Source organism: Carassius carassius, chromosome 32 (assembly GCF_963082965.1).
Source record: "Carassius carassius chromosome 32, fCarCar2.1, whole genome shotgun sequence".
In the NCBI taxonomy this organism is placed as follows: Eukaryota; Metazoa; Chordata; class Actinopteri; order Cypriniformes; family Cyprinidae; genus Carassius; species Carassius carassius.
The window spans coordinates 11,763,659-11,778,896 of record NC_081786.1 but is presented as its reverse complement, the minus strand read 5'-3'; the positions used below and the strand labels follow the sequence as shown (position 1 = coordinate 11,778,896).

The 15,238-nt window shown below is 36.9% G+C and overlaps 1 protein-coding gene across 5 annotated transcripts in view; it reads right to left on the bottom strand.

Annotated features, from left to right (window-relative positions):
- ehbp1 (EH domain binding protein 1) overlaps positions 1-11,582 on the bottom strand; it is a 130,067-nt gene extending 118,485 nt beyond the window's left edge. The window contains exons 1-2 of one of the 5 annotated variants that reach the window (XM_059520272.1): positions 11,183-11,582; positions 8,024-8,486 (exon numbers count right to left, since the gene is read on the bottom strand). In XM_059520272.1, coding sequence (XP_059376255.1) covers positions 8,024-8,127 — 104 coding nt within the window. In that variant the 5' untranslated portion in view covers positions 8,128-8,486; positions 11,183-11,582. The remainder of the gene's footprint in view (positions 1-8,023; positions 8,487-11,182) is intronic. The other 4 variants (XM_059520273.1, XM_059520276.1, XM_059520274.1 and 1 more) reach the window with 4 other exon arrangements.
- Between the last annotated feature and the right edge of the window lie 3,656 nt (positions 11,583-15,238).

Genomic DNA, 15,238 nt, shown 5'->3' with positions numbered 1-15,238 from the left:
ACAATATTTTATTTTTAAATACACAATTAGAATATAATTTATTTGAAATAGAAAACTCTTGTGACAATTAGGGTTGGGCGATATCTACAAAATTGGCATTGAACAAAGTTAGGGGGTGTGCCCGAAGCGTGAAGTCATATTCAGAAAGCCACGAGAAAAAAAAACGATTGCTAACGGTAGCCTGTTACATTACAGTACTTAAAATTTCACTTACCACATTACATGCAGTTGATCTGGTTAAAGGTGTGGTAATTATTTCTGCTCCATAGTATAAACAAAGTATGTGCAATCGCAAATCTCGCAGTTTATATACAATATAATTGCCCAATGATAAAACTGTAAGAGAAAGTATTGAAATACATATTTTCCTCCCATCTTGTATTTATTTATATTCAATATTACTTGTAATTTTCATTCTGAACACGGTATTAGGACGTGGCGGATTGCGGGAACGGGGGAATCACGATGCCAGCTCAACATTGTGATCTATCAGCCATTGGTGATGGATGATGGCATCATCTATCGGCTCAACCCTAGTCTCGCATAGACAAACCACAGACTGACGGCTGTAGGTCTGGAATCTATGGCAGCTTTCATTGGCTAAGGCCCACCTATGAGGCTGTTTGACAGACATGTCAAACAACCAATCAAAGTTTGTTTCGTTCATCGTCACGTTTCAGGGCGTGGAAATGTCACAATAACAGACAAGTGTGCAAAGCTCTCAGACTTTGAGATATTTTTAAATATCCAGCGTTTGTTGATCCTGATAAGCGGTCGTCATATCATTTGTAAACACAAGCTTTCTTCTTTCGTGAGGGGGTTTGGCACCACAGCATTTTTGCTTCCAGGCGAAACGTTAAAGAATGCGACACACATGTCTCCAGGAAATCCTGTATAAATCAAAAAATCTGATGATGACTTCGACACTTCTGAAGTGTTTCCACTTTTGTGTCCTATATGCATCAGATGTTTGGCCAACGGTCCATGGGCGTGACATCTGGGGTTGAGACTAGCTCAACCCTAGTGACAATATAAATGTTAAATGTCATTTTAATACATCCTTGCTTAATAAAAATATTATTTTCTTTAAAAAATAAAAATCTTACAGACTACAAATCTTTAAACAGTAGTGAATATTTTAAACTTTTTTTTCTCCTTGCAATTTTGTAATTACTACTGCATTACATTAATGCAGCAATTCTCCACAGTAATTAAACACCACAATGGCCATGCTGTAGAGGCGTGGAAATTGGCAGGATTACACAATTACACAACAGCACATTACACCAGAGATGCTGAAAGATTCAACTAATAAACATTTGATGTTGCCAAGGGACAAGAGAACTGCAAAGGCCAACATTCTAGAAGGCACTGAATCAACAGGCGGGGATACCCAAGCAGGCCGTGGCGTGTCCCGTATCCTAGCATCATGCTTCTGGAACACTGCCCAAGGTGCTGGCTGCAGTCTGACTGGACGTTGCTCCTGCAGTATGTGTCCGGCGGAGCTGTTGTTCTTGGCTTATCTGGCTACACATAAATCATATCACAGGATAGTCTCTGGATATCAGTGATCTAATGATATACTGTATGTACACACAAAAACAACACTAGGGAAGTTAATGATTGAAATACTAGAACCCATCTTTCAGCCTGAGAAATCAGAGCTGATGGCCATGCCAAATCTCCTACAAGAACCTATTCCATCCACTTTAACATCCACAGAATGCTTTCATTTCATCTTTCATACACCCTACACAACCACATTATCCATATGGGATCAGAACCAGTGGAGATGTTATGCTATGTTTGAACTTCTAAAATTATTTTTTTTTATTCAAATGATTTCTTCATTTGATTGCTGGCTAACACATTCTTTCATTGCTCCCACTAACACATTTTCCTTCTCCCCTGCATTCCAGAACAAATGCTTGTGGTTTTTCTGCGTAAAAGGTGAATAAAAGTGAAGTTTTTACTCAAGCTTAGAGAGCTGTTCCCACTTGAGACCAAATGTGGAAAACTTTCCATCAGAACAATGGCACACTGGACAGATGAAGCACAAAGCACAGAGATCACGTAGCAGACACACATGCAAGCAGCTGAGGCACAAACATCTCCCTGGTATAAACACCTTTGAGCTTCATGCCAGTAAGTGAATAATGCTCTTTCATCAGCGCCCGTGCCAATCTGACTCTGCATTGGTCCACACATCACCATGCAGACAACAGTCTGTGCATCCAAAACACACATATAAGGAGAGGGAAGGAATTTTTGTCCTTTAAGCCAATTAAGAAATTAAGAGTTTGGTTCCAAACGCTATAAATCCATTTTGATTAATTTGCGTAAAAATTTATTTTCTTTACCAAGAAAGTGTCAAGATGAAAACCACTATTTTCTGTTTCAAACTTTCACATAGCATTTCAGGTCATAATAACATTATAAAATCTAATCCAGATTTAGATTTTCAAAGATTTATTATAAAATTGTATTATTTTCCCCCCAAAATGCAATAAATCCATGACATTTTTTTTCAAAATGCAATAAATCCATTAAATTAATATAAAAGTTATATTTCATATTGAAACTGCTGAAAATACACAACATGGTTAATCCACATATGACAGCCTCTGCACTTGGTCAATACTAATCTTATATATAGACACTGGACTAAAAACACATAAAATCTGTCATCGCTCCCAAAATGAATTCAGTGGGTCATCTTATTAATGCTATAAATTAATTACAGCAATAAAAGAAAATGTAATCATGAAAAACATCACATTAGACCTCAGAAATTCCAAAATTACATTTACCTTACATTCAAATTCCAAAAGTGCATTCATCTTTGCCGTGTTACATTCATTTAGTTGACTAGTAAATGGCATTAATGGCATTAATAAAAACACTTATACTGACAAGCTATACAATATCACGTTCATAAACGATTTAATTTTCAAATGCGACTCCTCTGTGATTATGAACGTGATATTGTATATAGCTTGTCAGTGATCTACAGCTTTTTGTATCTATCTGAAAACATGTGATGGAGATTTACTATTAATCACAGAACCGGCAATACTAACGATACGCATGACAATCACATGCGATTTATTGTGCAGCCCTAAGTTTGTTTGTTGATCACAAATTACAAAGTAGATGAGGAAAACTAGGATGCCGAGTGTATTCAAAGCACCGCCATTACTGTTTGGGTGCATAAAAATGGTGCACTGTGATTGGTTGAGCGTATATATCACGTTCTGCATAGAAGGGAGAATGGCATTTGCCGCACATAGCCTGCTTATTCATTCAAGTCTGTATCTGTTTATTTGTAGTCACAGTAGTTTATATATATCACATTTAGAAAATGTTTTAATTTTTCTATATTTTTATAAAAGCTCCAGAACAAAAAACATTATAATATTTTTATGACATGGCTACGTGGAGCTAAATTTTCAAGACGAGACTTATGACAGATAAAATGTTCCTAAATAAATACACGACTGTAATAGAGAATAAGAAGCTGACATCTGATTTCATCAAGTGGTTGCATTTACCATGTTTTTTTTTTTTTAAGGTTAATGCCTAGCATGTATAGTCTTTTGAATCACTTATAAATATTTCTGCCTTGTATGGTGATTATAATCAACATTGGATCGAGTTATTTCGAAAACACTTGCTGCTAACGCGGAGAAACTATGCATTTGTCCATAACCACTCCTCTACCCCCAGCTGGCCCACTTTGGCTCAAGGTTTTTCGTCGGGCAAAAAAAACCCGGGCCATTGGCCCCGACGAAGCACAATCAAGCCCCGGAAGTGACAGTGGAAACGTGACTGGCCCTGGCACACACTAGCACACCCGCTTTTGGCCCGACAGTGGAAACACGGCTAATTAGACACATGCCTCCAGGCCCCAGAAACAATCCTCAGACTGAAGTCCTCAGACTTTGAGCCGAGTAAATATGAGTCATGTTTCCCCTGTGGAGAACTAAACGTTTTGCCAACTGCCATGACTGCAGAACTAAACCTTTTTGGAAATCTACAAAAAAAACTAAACTCCAACACTCCTAAGGCAATATAGAAGAGAAAACATAAAAACTTGAGAAATTGCTGGGAACTTGACCCCCAAATACAGCATAATCCACAACATCTAAGCAGCATTCCACTGCAAACATACTTTGCAAAAGGATGTAACTAAGACTGGGACAAATGTTAAATATTAAAGTTGTAATGCAACGGAAAAAAACACAGATATTTTCTTTGGTATTCTGATATAAATTAAAAAGAAACAGATTATAGAGGTTCTATCCATCAGTTGTTGATTGGATGAAGGCAGATCTGAAAGCAAGTTTGCAATCGATGATACAAAAGGGGTTTTTGTGGACAAAATTATTGGAGAAATCTGGCATAAATCAGCAGAGAAAAGTCTGTTGTTTCTTCAGAAGAACGAGTTATAATATTTTGATTCACATGGGTGAATTGTTCAAAGTAAGGTCAACAATATGCATTTAAACAGATCTTTTAAAAAGGCATCCACAGAAAGACTATTCTTTTTCCAAAAAAATTAAAAGGGGTGACCATAAAGCCATTGAGATGGAGGCACCTCATGACCCACTGTTGTCTAGAAGTTTATTAAATTAGGCCTACTGTGCAAAATGTAATAAAAAATATTAAATAATTGGCATGGGTGCAGATCTCCAGTAAAAAGAATATCTTAGTTTATGTTGACTACAAGCATACTGAAATATTTCTATACCTGAGAGACCTGTAAACCTATTTTACTGACATTTATTTAATATTTTTTAATAAGGCCATCCTTAAAAATATTTTGGTTTGCAGTAACAGGAATTTTTTTTTTAAAAAGGGTCGGTAGGTCGGTCTATATTTTTTTTCAAGTTTCAATGTAAAAAAAAAAGTACATTTTTGTGATGGTGAGGACGTCGGTATGAATTTAAACAAATTAGCATATCGTGACGTCACTGACTGGGTCTTCAACCCGTGCCTTCGGGCGCATCATTGCAAACCTCATTTTGATGCAGGCTATATAGACCACAAAACAAATTTAAATCTTTGTCAAAAACATGTTTATTGCATGAATTTCAGGTAAGGAAAAAAAATGAGGTACTGTTTTACTTGCATCCACCGCTACGTATCAATGCAACCTACAAATGAGAGAACGTTTACTTTGCTTTCTTGGGTTGTCACTTTTGTGAAAAAAATCCTGTTTGATTTGAGTGACGAGTGTTCATTGAATCAATTGTAAAATCGATTTTGCATGTCTAAAGTTTTATACGGCAAATAACACGAAATATAGGTAAATCCACGGACAATAGGCAGGAGGAATGTAAAGATTCAATATATTGGTAAAGACCAATTTTTCTGATGATTTATTGGTGTGAAGTTATGTGCAAAATGACAAACAGGAGTGCAAAATTTTCGAAAAACAATAAGCAGAGTGGACTGCCATAATGCAAAACATTTACTGCAGGCTTCAACATGGCTGTGTTTACGATTAAATTTCAACAACAACAAAAAATTGCATAGGCGATTTTCTTAGGCTATCAAAAAAAATATTTTTTCGAATATTCGTCGAATTTAAAATAAAAATCCACATTGGAATGCGCATATGAATTTTAGGTGTGCATTAAGGAAGCTGCCTTATGAGCCCCGGTACGTGTTCCATTCCATCTCACCGCGCGCACAGCTGTGTCTACACAACTTTCAAAGGCGGACGAGCTCGACACGCAGTATCTGCTTTCTCATCTTTCACCTCGTGTACGCTCACGAAATGCGATGACAATATGTGTCATTTCATTATAAGGTTATGTTAGCCTATCCAGTTGAAGCCACTTAAAAAAAAAAAAAAAAAAATCAATGTGGAGAAGATCTTGTTTACATCAAAACTGAAACCAAGCCGTTCACACAGAACGCATATTTCGCGCATCTCATGTTTTTAAATGAAAAAATGTATCCTGTGTGACTGGTTTTCCGCCCTTTTTATTTATTTAATGCATGCATACATGATGCTGTTTTGTTTATAGTTCTTTAAGCAACTTAATAATAATTGGTTCATAAACATTATTTTAAATATTATGTTTTTTTTCACAGTCATGTATTCTAATGCTTTGAATAAACATGCTTTAATATTTTGCTCGATGCGCTACCTTGAGCCTCAGAAGAGAAGCAAAAAGCTTTTCTTCACCCTAACTGTAATTATGCATTTAAAATTCGAATACAATTCAAATTTTTAACATATTTAAGTAAAAAGTTTGAATTTAGTTTTTTCAGCTATTTTGACAGCCCTAGGCGATTCAAGCCCGAAACTGTATAAGACTGAATACCGGCAGAATTCACATTTCTGTTGTAAAAAGAAAAACATTGTGCAGAAGTATTATTTGCTGTTATGCGTGTTTGTCCGAAGCTGCAGTTGCTGTGTGACGCCTGTTAAAAAAACAAAAAAAAAACAAACCTGGACGCGCTCCGAGAAAAGGTCGTTAAAATCATTTCTTATTTTCGTTTTCGAAACTTGTGTTGGTTGATTCGTGCTTGATTTGTGCAATAGATTTTCGAACATAAAGTGACAGTCCACACGGTCACGGTTTTAGAATAGAGAGGAGAAGGGATGGGAAAAGATCTGGGCACAGTTTTTCCAGAACTTTGTGCCAAGTTAAAGCGGTGTCGAGCTGTTTTAATGAATTTTTTTAGATGTATTATGGTGCCCGAACCCGTATGACTTTGAACAGTGACCGCGAACATTTAGTTTACTGCAGCCGCAGCCATCATTACCAAGCGCGAACCGTTGACTCTGACAGTGAGTGAGAGTATGAGACGAAGCGAACGCACCGGCCACAGTGTGACATCCGTGTAAACACAAATGACGTCAAGGTTTTTTTTTTTTAATTAAAGAAGATAGCCTTCATTTGTATGTAGGCCAAGGCAATTTATATATTTACAATACTTACTTAAATATAATTAATAGTATTTTATTGCGTTTGTATTAGTTGTTTGAAGAGTAAAAAAATAATTGGTCGGGCTTAACGCAAATTTACAATCGGCAAGTCGGTCGGACTAAAAGCAAAAAAATAAATAAATAAATTGAGTCGGTGCTAAATTGACAGGGTCGGTTGGGTTACGGCAAACAAGAATATTTTTAAGGATGGCCTAACTTATAAATAGAATTTACGCAGAAAAAAAAAATGTGCATTTAAACACGATAAATGTTCATGAATATGCTCTGAATGAGAGGACAACCAAGTGTGTATATAAAACACGTAATTGTTAAAAATAACATGTTTTTTATATACTTAATTTTTTTACTTTTTTATTTTATTTTAGGAGCACTTTGGAAGTCTAGCCATTGCTTGTTCGCAGTATATAACAATCCCATTTCCTCCAATAATTCACCTTTATTCTTCTCCCAGAGGGAGAAGGTCATGTTTTCCATAGAACATATTTGATTGACAATACTTAGATGAAGATCCATATCATAAGGGCTTCTCTTAAGCCAACATTTAGTAACTGCTTTTCTTACATGCAACTAAAAAAATCTTTAAGAGATAACCATCACATTTATTCAAACACTCCATGAGTGTGACCCCTAGAAACATAGTGGGAAGTGACACATCTATGTTAAAGCCTATTACGTTAGATATTAATTGCCCTGCCCTTCCCCAAAATAAGAACATATGTTTAACATCTCACTACATCCAATTTGATCTACATCTTCTCTGCTGAAATATGGGAAGGAGACCTCAGGCTTCATTGCATTTAATCTCATACAACTCATCATCCACAACTCCTAAACGTGAGAAGAGAAAATAAACAAACTGATGTAGAAAGTATAGTTGCATATTCCCACCCTCTCCCTACACACAGGGACTCCCGGGGAATGGATAAATCCTCACCGTTAGATACGTCACAGGCCAACTCAGCATTCCAAAAGCTGGTGCTCATGCTCTCTCACACACACACAAGCTGGGCTGGATATGCGTAGCAGCACGCGCAAGACATGCAAGCAGTGACAACTCACCATTTCTTTGTGCATTCCACCACAAGTTCCTGGTAAGAGGCGACAAACTGGAATTTGGAAGCATGTTTCCCAACACGCTGCAGTCTCTTCCACACTGAAGCCATGGTTTTGTCCTCTTTATAGAGCTGACAGTTTGTTTAGAATACTTTCGCGTTCTGACGCCACCCCCTCACAAATCCTTTCCTTGTAAAAGTTCTCAAAAGTATCCAAAATTGGCTTTTGTGCATTCACTAATGTTTAAGGGGTTTAAAATCAGGTAGAGGAAAGGAAAAAACACGTAGATCCCTTGCCATCAAAACATTAGTGTGGATGATCGCAGATCAAGCATGATGGCACGAACATGTTAAATCCAACGGGGTGATTGACATCTCTCACAGAGCTCATTCCGTGCAGCAAATCCCTCAAAATAAATGTAAGCAGTGCATGGTAATCCAATATTCCTCATTTCCATGTGTCAATAAACCTACAGAGAAAAAGAGAGAGGTGGTTAGATCTTAGTGATAAAGGTTGTTGCACCAAAAGATATCCATTAACTCATCTGTCAATCTTTGATTACCAAATTTTTGCATTAAATATTTGTTAGTTTTAGCTTAATTAATTTACCAATACCACCCCTAAATTAAAGCACCGATGCATACCAGTAACAAAAACAAAAAGCCAATGGAAAGTGATGGTATCAGGAAACATATTTCAAAGGTTTTGTACAACCCGAATTCCGGAAAAGTTGGGACGTTTTTTAAATTTTAATAAAATGAAAACTAAAGGAATTTCAAATCACATGAGCCAATATTTTATTCACAATAGAACATAGATAACGTAGCAGATGTTTAAACTGAGAAATTTTACACTTTTATCCACTTAATTAGCTCATTTAAAATGTAATGCCTGCTACAGGTCTCAAAAAAGTTGGCACGGGGGCAACAAATGGCTAAAAAAGCAAGCAGTTTTGAAAAGATTCAGCTGGGAGAACATCTAGTGATTAATTAAGTTAATTGATATCAGGTCTGTAACATGATTAGCTATAAAAGCTTTGTCTTAGAGAAGCAGAGTCTCTCAGAAGTAAAGATGGGCAGAGGCTCTCCAATCTGTGAAAGACGTAAAAAAAATTGTGGAAAACTTTAAAAACAATGTTCCTCAACGTCAAATTGCAAAGGCTTTGCAAATCTCATCATCTACAGTGCATAACATCATCAAAAGATTCAGAAAAACTGGAGAAATCTCTGTGCGTAAGGGACAAGGCCGGAGACCTTTATTGGATGCCCGTGGTCTTCGGGCTCTCAGACGACACTGCATCACTCATCGGCATGATTGTGTCAATGACATTACTAAATGGGCCCAGGAATACTTTCAGAAACCACTGTCGGTAAACACAATCCGCCGTGCCATCAGCAGATGCCAACTAAAGCTCTATCATGCAAAAAGGAAGCTATATGTGAACATGGTCCGGAAGCGCCGTCGTGTCCTGTGGGCCAAGGCTCATTTAAAATGGACTATTTCAAAGTGGAATAGTGTTTTATGGTCAGACGAGTCCAAATTTGACATTCTTGTTGGAAATCACGGACGCCGTGTCCTCCGGGCTAAAGAGGAGGGAGACCTTCCAGCATGTTATCAGCGTTCAGTTCAAAAGCCAGCATCTCTGATGGTATGGGGGTGCATAAGTGCATACGGTATGGGCAGCTTGCATGTTTTGGAAGGCTCTGTGAATGCTGAAAGGTATATAAAGGTTTTAGAGCAACATATGCTTCCTTCCAAACAACGTCTATTTCAGGGAAGGCCTTGTTTATTTCAGCAGGACAATGCAAAACCACATACTGCAGCTATAACAACAGCATGGCTTCGTCGTAGAAGAGTCCGGGTGCTAACCTGGCCTGCCTGCAGTCCAGATCTTTCACCTATAGAGAACATTCGGCGCATCATTAAACGAAAAATACGTCAAAGACGACCACGAACTCTTCAGCAGCTGGAAATCTATATAAGGCAAGAATGGGACCAAATTCCAACAGCAAAACTCCAGCAACTCATAGCCTCAATGCCCAGACGTCTTCAAACTGTTTTGAAAAGAAAAGGAGATGCTACACCATGGTAAACATGCCCCGTCCCAACTATTTTGAGACCTGTAGCAGAAATCAAAATTGAAATGAGCTCATTTTGTGCATAAAATTGTAAACTTTCTCAGTTTAAACATTTGCTATGTTATCTATGTTCTATTGTGAATAAAATATTGGCTCATGTGATTTGAAAGTCTTTTAGTTTTCATTTTATTAAAATTTAAAAAACGTCCCAATTTTTCCGGAATTCGGGTTGTACCGTTTTTATATGATTTTAAATTTTTGTTTTTAATCAAAGTTTGCAATGTTGTCATTCACCTTGCAGGTAGCTGGATTGGTTCATGCTTTGTAATTTTTTTGTAATGAAACTTATTTTTTAATCCCTATGGGGATAATTATTGAAAAAAAACCAAGGCTGTTGAAAAAGTGGGTGTTCGAGAAAAAGGATGGTATGTAATAGATTTTGCATAATGAAATAATGTTTCAATAAAAAACGTCATTTTTATTTGTATTATGTGTTTATAAAAAAAAAAAAAAAGCTAAAAAGACACTTGAGGCTGTGAATAATGTAGTCGTGTGCTAAGCAGTAATTGACAGTTGTGCCAATATTCAGTACAACAGCACGTTGTCTATTGTGTTATTCCAGAAATATCAAGAAAGCTGACAACCAGATTGTTTGTTTGTTTGTTCCATGCTGTCAGAATTTACATGGTAACGTTACACGTTAAAAGTTCAAAAAATGTCATGGACTCTCTAAAATAACAACTGTTGCTGTTCAAACATTCACGAGATCACAGTTTTATATTGATGCAAGACTTCTTCAAACAACTCACATCCTCATACACATACTACAAACTGATAAACTGTCGGTGCTGTCAAACTGACTAAAGAGACTTAAGATAGAAATTTTTCCAGTGTTATATATATATATATATATATATATATATATATATATATATATATATATATATATATATATATATAGTTACATGTTTAGCAAGATAGTTTAAGAGATTATTAATAATAAATAATGAAACCCCTGCAACTACAGAGACTCTTTCACAGATATTATTCATAACCCTCCTGGTCTTGGTCGCATTCCTGTACTCACCGCGTGAATAATGCAGCAGCAGTAGCGGCTGAACGCCCCCGATGCGGCGGGAGGCGCGTGGATGCATTCAGTCTGCTAGCGAGCTAAAGAGCCGCTCCGGCTGGAGATTCCCATAGAGCTCCGCTAGCAGCCGAGGCTAACCTTAGCCAGGCAGGCTATCCCAGGGTAAATAGCGGCAGCGAAACAGAAATCCCTTGGATACTCAGACGTATGACGGCAACGACCAAACTTGAGGAGCTTGAAGCCGAGAAGCAGTGGCGGGTTTTCCGGTCGAAAGGAGGAAATTCCAGCGCTGTTTTCGTATTCACACACAAACTCAACGCATCAAGACTCCATAATTTTCCTCCCCAATCCCACATTCAGTCAAACATCTGTGCGGAGTCGGCAAGAAACGCCCCCACGCGTCTCCCATTGGCTGACGGGCTGCAAATATTTATATATTCATGACACTTCTTAAAGCTTTTGTTACCAGTGAGCGCTCCTATTGGTCGATAGAGACATCTTTCAGAGATCTTTAACCCGCCTGTGTGAGCAAGCAGAGTTCAGTAGGAACTAGTAATGTAAACCGTCTTCTGTGTGTTAAAGAATAAAGTGTATTAATTATGAGTCTTGTGACTCAGAGAAAGAAGAACATTGCCAAATCTGATAGGCCGAGGCAATTCAGTTATCTGGAATATTTATTATTATGGTAGGACAATATGTGGATAAGAAATGCTGGAACAAAACAAAACTATATTTTAGAACTATGATTATGAAAGAGATATTTTAGAACAACATATTTGTGATTTAATGATGGCTTAATATCTGATATAATGTAAGTGATAGAAACATGGAGAGAGTTTGTGAAAGGGACACTCTGATTCCACTGCCAGATGGCAAACAGTGGATTTTTTGTGCCTGAATAATGTGAAGAAAAACACATAGACCATATTCTAACCAGATTAGATTTTATTATTTAAATTTAAATGTGAAATGTATTTTTATTATTTTTTTTTTTTTTTTTTTAAACCAAAGTTCTGACCACTGGAAGGAATTGTTTATCAGAAGCCTTTTGATGCCTGCACAGCAGTCCTTGATATCACAGAGAGAAATGTGTCAGAAACTCATTTGAAGCTGCCAGCATTCTTGAAAAGGCACATATGTCTGTGAGTATTTGGAGAGAGGTGCTCAAACGGATTCTTTCTGCCACTTCCCCAGCATCTCGATTCTTATCTTTTGAGTGCATGAGACGGGTTTCCTCCCTGACAAACGGGTGTGTGTGTGTGTATTTTGGAAGATGTGGGCACAGGGGGCAGAGGGGGGTGTGTGATCTCTACTCATAAGCAGTCACAGTGTCTACAAACAGTTGTAACATCATGACTGCAGTATCACAGTGCCAAGTGCACTTTGAAAGACAGCCAATCAGACACCTTTGCCATGTGTCAGACAGAGACTCAAGGAGTCTGTAGATCAGATCCTGCTTTTTATGGGCTGCCAACACTTTAGGACATGTGTTAGGCAACATTAAACCTCTCAAGCCACTGCTCTAGAAGCTCAGGGGCTGCCAACACCATTTTGTAACAGATAAGATGTTAAAGAAGCTCTGAATTTATCCGTTTTTTTTCTATGAAAAAACAGGCATTTTGTATGAAAAAAAGCAGCCCGTGATTTTAAAATGCAATAACAATACATTACTACTAAAAAATAAATTTTCCACAGTTTAATCAATGAAATCTTCACAAAGCCAGATTTGACTTGGTGGGAGACGTGAGTCTGCAATTTGTCTGTGTATCGACTTTACTTTCTCTCTCTTCCTGTGTGTGTCCCAGCGGTAATGTGAGTGCGTTTGCTGGCAGTGAGATAAGCACGCTTACTGTAAGTGAATCACTCCCTCATGCACTGGCACAGACACATGATGGGCTCAACCGTGGGTGAAGACCAAGAAAGGGAGAACAGTGATGTCACACATAATAGAAGCTTTGGCGAGCTTTGGAAGCTTTCTGCAGCAAGAAACTGTGATGCGCCTCATTATGGCTAATTAAATGCTCTATACTGTTGCTTCTGAACCATATGTGCATCATTATGAGGAAATCAGTGTTCAACCATGAGATTCAGTGTCCTTAATGAGACAGTTTGAAGTGTGTATTGTTGAACATCTGTTGATCAGCTCAGTATACATATAACTGTGTTAATTTGTGTATGTGTGTGTGTGCACTGATTTTTAATCTCTGTGTTGAAGACAAGAGTTGTTGGGTAGAAGATTCTGTAAATAACTCCAGCTGAATGTCCTCAAATAAACACAAGGAAGTGCAGACTGCAACCTCAATGATGGTTTATTCAACAATATTTACAGAAGAGTAAAACATCACAAACATTAACAAAGTTGAAAAATGTGAACTCTAGAAGTATAAAGTTAATTATAATTTAATAATAATAAGTTTATAATTAAACTTTATTTGGAGTACTACATGTGCACAATGCATGTCTTAATTTTTAGCCTAAGATGTGTTTTAAGGTCGCTATTATTGAAGAGGGTTATATTATCTTTGATATTAAAAGTCTTTACATGCAATATAATTAAAGTGTACCTAAAGTATACTTGCAATAGTTCCACTTTAGCACAATCAAATATACTTCAGTATATCTACCTCCACACAATTAAAGTGCATTAAGTACAAAATTAGTTGTTCCAATTGAGCACACTTTAAGTATACCTGTTTAATATACTAAAAGTACAACTGAAGGGTATTATCAAGAACATAAATATGTACATTTATTCGTAGTATACTTTTTGCATGAAATAAGTTTATTTCAAATAGTATATTTATTTTTCACTATAAGCAAACGTAAAAAAAGCAATTACTGACATATTTGTATTCTATTGAATTTTATAGTAATACTAATATTAATAATAAATTTAATACAATTATTTGTCTTTATTTGTCATTTTATTAATAGTGCTTTATAAATATTTATTAAAATAAATTATTCTATCTGAATAAGAATAAAGCAGTTAGTCATAAATGGATCTGAATAGGCCTTAACACTGGCTAAAGATTCATTTGATTCCTAATGTTTTGCTGTCTGTAAGTAGGTAAGAGTGTGACACCACCTCCTGCTGTTTGGCACTTCAGGTCACACAGGCCTCTTGAGACTGACAAAGGGTTTCCAGCGGTTCCCAGGGGCCAGCAAGGCCTGAAAGGGTTGATCCATCACCGCACCTCTGAGATTTCACGCTGCTGGGTCACCTCTGGAGAGGGACACACAAACGTGTGTTAGTTCTTGCTACAGAATACAGTCGACTTTGTTTGTGATTTCTTGTATTTCTTCTGATTCTGTGGTATATTTTCTCTCTTGTGCTTTAGCGCTGGATAATGGAGAACAGATGGGACCGTTAATTCAAGGCAGAAATGGCAGCGTTATCTTTTTTGTGCTCTCTGATGAGAAAACAACCCAAAATACTAAGCTGCACGAGTGCTACAATTTCACAGTTTTAATGTCATCATATTACAGATCATCTGTGACTACCAATGTTAGCAATAAAGATAATGAAGGTTTATGGAAAAAAAAGTGAAGACCCGGCATAGATCATGAGTTCTCTGATTTCTTCTTTGGAACACAAAAGGAGATATTATGAAAAATGTACTGAGCAGCGTCTTCCATATAATAGAAGTAAATGAGGATCTGGGCAGTTGAGCTCCAAAGTGGTTTGTACCAATAATTTATCATATAAAATCTTGTATTCCACTGCATGCATCCATGAATTTATGCAACATGTCAAGTTTGACAATCAGGATAAGGATGATAAAAAAAGGATGTTATTTTTTCGGGTGATCTATCTCATTAAAATTACCATAAACTGACCTGAGATACAAAAACAACAACAACAAAATTTATACTGAGCAATAAATGTGTAGAAAATCCATCACACACATAGTGTACTGTATATAGGCCTACACGCACTCACACACAGCTGCTAAGTCAGACTACTCTATGGCTGAAATCATAAAGGTCACATTATAATTGAGTTACATATAAAACAACTTTCATCTACAGGGTATCTTGTAATAGTTACAC